This window comes from Drosophila subpulchrella, chromosome 2R (assembly GCF_014743375.2).
Source record: "Drosophila subpulchrella strain 33 F10 #4 breed RU33 chromosome 2R, RU_Dsub_v1.1 Primary Assembly, whole genome shotgun sequence".
In the NCBI taxonomy this organism is placed as follows: Eukaryota; Metazoa; Arthropoda; class Insecta; order Diptera; family Drosophilidae; genus Drosophila; species Drosophila subpulchrella.
Window position 1 is genome coordinate 6,189,905 of NC_050611.1, and position 6,010 is coordinate 6,195,914.

The 6,010-nt window shown below is 39.1% G+C and overlaps 1 protein-coding gene across 1 annotated transcript; it reads right to left on the bottom strand.

The window, feature by feature from the left end:
• Positions 1–204: 204 nt before the first annotated feature.
• Positions 205–3,305, bottom strand: LOC119550668 (photoreceptor-specific nuclear receptor-like). Its single transcript, XM_037859513.1, has 5 exons — positions 3,234–3,305; positions 1,062–1,270; positions 744–905; positions 517–681; positions 205–450 (listed from the first exon to the last, which is right to left on the bottom strand). Exons 2-5 carry the CDS (start codon positions 1,197–1,199, stop codon positions 268–270), a joined length of 648 nt encoding a protein of 215 aa, XP_037715441.1. The 5' UTR covers positions 1,200–1,270; positions 3,234–3,305; the 3' UTR covers positions 205–267.
• Between the last annotated feature and the right edge of the window lie 2,705 nt (positions 3,306–6,010).

Genomic DNA, 6,010 nt, shown 5'->3' on the forward strand with positions numbered 1-6,010 from the left:
ATCTTCTATAAAGGTTTTTTGCATCAACCAATACAATTTTGTTTTGCTTTCCCGTAGTCACTAGCACATAATCAGAAAACAAATTAAAAACTTAAAGCAATACGACTTGGGCTCAATTACAAATTCGTGCTGTTCTTATTATTATAATATTTTATAAATTTTGGATTGCATAAAGAAAAATATAATAATTAAAGGCCACGTCACTTAACATTCAAGACACAAAAACCATATTTATTTAAATTTTCTGTAACTTAAAGCACGAGTTAACTAGTTCTTATACATATCGCAGAGGACCTTCTCCATGGGCGTGTTGCCAATTGTGCGCTGAAAGTAAATGGACTCGATCTTGTGGGAGCTGATCATGCGCAATAGTGGCAGCATAAGAAGGAGTCGACCGAATCTGGCGATCTGGGCCGTGAACTGCGTCTTCGTGTGCTGCGACAACATTACCTGGTGGCACAAAACAAATAAATGAGTTAACATAGCCTGGTACCAAATTATTTATAGCATACTTACGTGCGCCTGATCCTGGAGATTCTCAATCTGCGCCGGATCCTTCAGTCCGCGGGTCTCCGGTCGGAACAGAACTATCGCCTTGAGGCAAGCGAATTCTGCAGGATCAACCAGAACCGCCTTGTACTTGCAAAAGATCTCGTGGAGGGTTCGCACATCTGCCGCCAGCTACCAGAAATTAAGGGATATTGATGAGAAGGAAATAAAAGTTGGAGTCGACCATAAGTTACCTCTTCCTTTGTTATGCAAGTGTCCCCATTGGCATTGTTCTCCAGATTATTACAGTGCTCCGCTACCGAGAAGAGAGCACAGCCCGTAGGATCCAAGGGGATACACCATTGGATAGCGTTCAGCAGGAATAGCTCTGACCAGGACTCCTCTAGGAGAATCACCTGAAAGGATTGGGGATTTAATTGGATAACTGGATATTCAACGTAGAATGTATATATATTAATAATATAACAAATCAATCAAATTTTAGTTGAACTAGTGCTACTAAGTCGTAATATTAGTACCTATTAAGAAAATATTTCTTAATTTTAGCCTACCTGATCTCGAAAAGAGAGACGCGCAAAGCTGGGCAGGTTCTTGGCCCACTTGACGGCCATGAAGAGCAGTCGGGCACTCGTTTCATACACTGTTTCATGCTGGTGGGCATAAAGATTGGGCGACATGAACTGCGGCATGATGAAGCTGGAGTCCGATCTGCTCACCGTGTGCGGCTCCTCGTTGTCGTTGGTTACATCAATTTAGTCATCTGACAAATTAAAAGATATAATATAATATATTAGCTGTTGATAAATATTAAAGCTTTAGAATTTAGAATTTATATTAGCGTAATAAAAATACAAAATTCATCATAGCAACAAAACCATTTAGTTAATATATCTTTATACCCTTGCAGAGGGTATTATGATTGCAGTCAGAAGTTTGCAACGCAGTGAAGGAGACGTTTCCGACCCCATAAAGTATATATATTCTTGATCAGCATCATTCGACGAGTCGATCTAGCCATGTCCGTCTGTTCGTCCGTTTCTACGCAAACTAGTCTCTCAGTTTTAAAGCTGTCGGGCTGAAACTTTCCCAATTGTCTTCTTTTTTTTGCAGGTAGTATATACATGAGTCGGAACCAGCCGGATCGAACATCTTATAACTCCCATGGGAATAATGGCAAACAAAATTTTTTTTTTAAGGATTTCTTTGGAGTTTTTTAACATATAACCTCCTGAATTTCGATTTTAGTTTAATCAAAATCGGACGACTATATCATATAGCTGCCATAGGAACGATCGGAAAATTGGTGAGAAATTAATATGAAACAAATTATAGCTTCGGTGTTTTTAAACATATAACCTCCTACGCTTGGAAATAACATTTTTTAAATAGTTTTGAAGTTTGAATTTAATTTTATCAAAATCGGACGACTATATCATATAGCTGCCATAAGAACGATCGGAAAATTGGTTTAAAAACAAGGAAGAACGCTATAGTCGAGTACCTCGACTATCAGATACCCGTTACTCAGCTAAAGGGACCAAAGGAAAATGGAGATATGCAAGCAGCAAATGCGCCACCTACCGGCGGTAGACAGATTTAAGCGTTGTGGGCGTTAGAGTGGGCGTGGCAAAGTTTTTTTTAAATCAATCGATAGGTATTGACGAGACCAATACATTTCAGTTTAAATTTTTTATCTACCATGAAAATTGTGGGCGCCACAGACTTGGGCGGTTTGTGGGCGTTGGAGTGGGCGTGGCATATTCGCATAATAAACTTGCTCTGCGCTCAAGCCTACGGAATCTAAATCTGAAATCTCGTTTCTCTATCTTTGATATTTTCCGAGATATCCGCGTTCATATTTACGATTTTTTGAAGTTTGTGGGCGGTTTGTGGGCGTTAAAGTGGGCGTGGCAAACTTTTTTTAGGTCAGTCGGTAGGTATTGATGAGAACAATACATTTCAGTTAAAATTTTTGTTCTAGCATCAAAACTGTAGGAGCCACAGTTTTGGGCGGTTTGTGGGCGTTAGAGTGGGCGTGGCACTCTTTTGAAACAAACTTGCGCTGCGCAGGAATCTCAGGAATCTGCATGCCTAATCCCAGTATTGTAGCTCTTATAGTTTCCAAGATCTCAGCGTTCATACGGACAGACGGACAGACGGACAGACGGACAGACGGACAGACGGACAGACGGACATGGCTAGATCGACTCGGCTAGTGATCCTGATCAAGAATATATATACTTTATGGGGTCGGAAACGCTTCCTTCTGCCTGTTACATACTTTCCGACGAATCTAGTATACCCTTTTACTCTACGAGTAACGGGTATAATAATGAGAAACAAATTACAGTTTCGGTGTTTTTTTACATATTATCTTATACTATTGGGAATACCATTTTTTTGTGTTTTTCAGAATTTCGAATTAAGTTTAATAATTATAACTGCAAGGATATACAAACTTCGGCTTGCCGATGTTAACTTCCTTTTTTGTTATAAATAAAATAAAATTTAACAAGAGAGGAAGCTAACTTCGGCACACCAAAGTTTGTATATCTTATATACTTATATACTACCTGCAATAGAAATAAGACTTTTGGAAAGTTTTATTTCGGAAGCTTTAAAACTGAGACACTAGTTTGCGTCTTCTTCACTTTGTTGTAAACTTCCGACGAAAATCATTATACCCTCTGCAAGGGTATAAAAATGAAAACAAATTCTGTTACTTTTTAAATACCAATAAGTGTCCAGGTTTTGCTAGAATCATATGTATGCAAACTGTACAGCAGCATTCTTTTAGTTAACAGAAAAGCTCAACTCGACGTTCAACTTGATCTCTGCTGGAAATAGTTTAAAAAAATAAATAAATAAATAAAAAATAAATAAATAAATAAATAATTGATTTTCTCACAGAAAAAGCGACTTGAAAATAGAAAGCTATTTGAAGTAATAAATAGATTTTTTTTTGAATCACTCACCAAAAAAACTAATAATTTTACAATTGTTCCTGACAGTAATGATTTTAGCTATCTGTACGCTGCAATAAATGCCGGAAAATGACTCAACATTAAGATAACAGTGAACTCCATCTTTAATATATACATAATACACTAGTTTACAGCCAAAGAAGGATGATGGTAGTTTCTGGTGAGATGGACTTCTAGATCACGAAAAAGTTTTGTAACAAAGATTTTTTAAAGCAAATTTGTTAGTTATCTCCGTGTTTTAATTATATCTCGAGTTGTGCTTATCCAATTTAAGTGATATATGTTTTAGTTTACAACTACAATGTCACCCTTTAATTTAAATTCTCTTTATGCCATAGTTTGAGCATTGTGGCCAAACGTTTTTTATACCCTTACAGAGGTATTTCAGTCGGAAATCAGACCCCATAAGAAATATATATTCTTGATCAGCTTTACTAGTCGTGTCAATCTAGCCATGTACGTCCGTCCGTCTCACCGTTTCTACGAAAACTAGTCTCTCAGTTTTAAAGCTATAGCGCTGAATCTATTCCAAAAGACTTTTTTCTATCAGAAAAAAACGAAGTATTTCGTGCTTAAACCAAGTGTTTTCGGTGTCAAGACTTCGCGAAGCATAGAAAATACAGAACCCGAGAACAAAGTTCAGCTTTCAGAACCTTTTGGTCTACAATCAACTATAAATAAAGAAAAAAGGAAGTTGCAGACTTAAGGACGAATAATTTAAATTTGGTTTCTATTATATGCTAGTAAGGGAAATAAGTATTGGAAACTGATATAAAGGAGATACATCTAAATAATATTTATACCCGTTACTCGTAGAGTAAAAGGGTATACTAGATTCGTCGGAAAGTATGTAACAGGCAGAAGGAAGCGTTTCCGACCCCATAAAGTGTCTACATTCTTGATCAGGATCACTAGCCGAGTCGATCTAGCCATGTCCGTCTGTCCGCCTGTCTGTCCGTCCGGATGAACGCTGAGATCTCGGAAACTATAAGAGCTAGGCTATTGAGATTTGGCGTGCAGATTCCTGAGCTTCTCACGCTGAGCCAGTTTATTTCAGCGGAGTGCCACTCCCACAAACCGCCAAAAGCTGTGGCTCCTACAGTTTTGATGCTAGAATAAAGATTTTAACTGAAATGTATTGTTCTCATCAATACCTATCGATTGACCCAAATAAAAAAGTTTGCCACGCCCGCTTGAACGCCCACAAACCGCCCCCAAACTTCAAAAAATCGTAAATATGAACGTGGATATCTCGGAAACTATCAAAGATAGAGAATTGGGATCTCAGATTTAGATTCCGTAGCCTTGTACGCAGCGCAAGTTTGTTACGCGAATATGCCACGCCCACTCTAACGCCCTCAAACCGCCCAAGCCTGTGGCGCCCACAATTTTCATGCTAGATAAAAAATTTTAACTGAAATGTATTGGTCTCGTCAATACCTATCGATTGATCCAAAAAAAAAAAATTGCCACGCCCACTCTTAGGCCCATACCGCTTAAGTCTGTCTACCGCCAGTAGGTGGCGCATTTCAGTCTCCCTTCGCTGCTTGCATATCTCAATTTCCCTTTTGTCCCTTTAGCTGAGTAACGGGTATCTGATAGTCGAGGTACTCGACTATAGCGTTCTTCCTTGTTTTATTTTAACACACATTTTAACATTTACACTGTGTAATTTAAGCGTCTTATATACAGATCACTTTCAGAATAACTGTCGGGAATTATTAGATATTTAAACCGAAAATGTGCTTAGGTTAGGTTAGGTAGGAGTGGTTGGAGACTAAATATTAGTCCCCTCACTTAGGCCACAATGGGCCCCTTGTGATACCACATGATCTCAGAAAGATCCGTTTCCCTAGCTCATGGGTTTTCTGCCTTCTCGAAGTATTCTGTTCTTCTTAAGAAGCATAGTAATTATACCCGTTACTCGTAGAGTAAAAGGGTATACTAGATTCGTCGGAAAGTATGTAACAGGCAGAAGGAAGCGTTTCCGACCCCATAAAGTATATATATTCTTGATCAGGATCACTAGCCGAGTCGATCTAGCCATGTCCGTCTGTCCGTCTGTCCGTCTGTCCGTCTGTCCGTCTGTCCGTATGAACGCTGAGATCTTGGAAACTATAAGAGCTACAATACTGGGATTAGGCATGCAGATTCCTGAGATTCCTGCGCAGCGCAAGTTTGTTTCAAAAGAGTGCCACGCCCACTCTAACGCCCACAAACCGCCCAAAACTGTGGCTCCTACAGTTTTGATGCTAGAACAAAAATTTTAACTGAAATGTATTGTTCTCATCAATACCTACCGACTGACCTAAAAAAAGTTTGCCACGCCCACTTTAACGCCCACAAACCGCCCACAAACTTCAAAAAATCGTAAATATGAACGCGGATATCTCGGAAAATATCAAAGATAGAGAAACGAGATTTCAGATTTAGATTCCGTAGGCTTGAGCGCAGCGCAAGTTTATTATGCGAATATGCCACGCCCACTCCAACGCCCACAAACCGCCCAAGTCTGT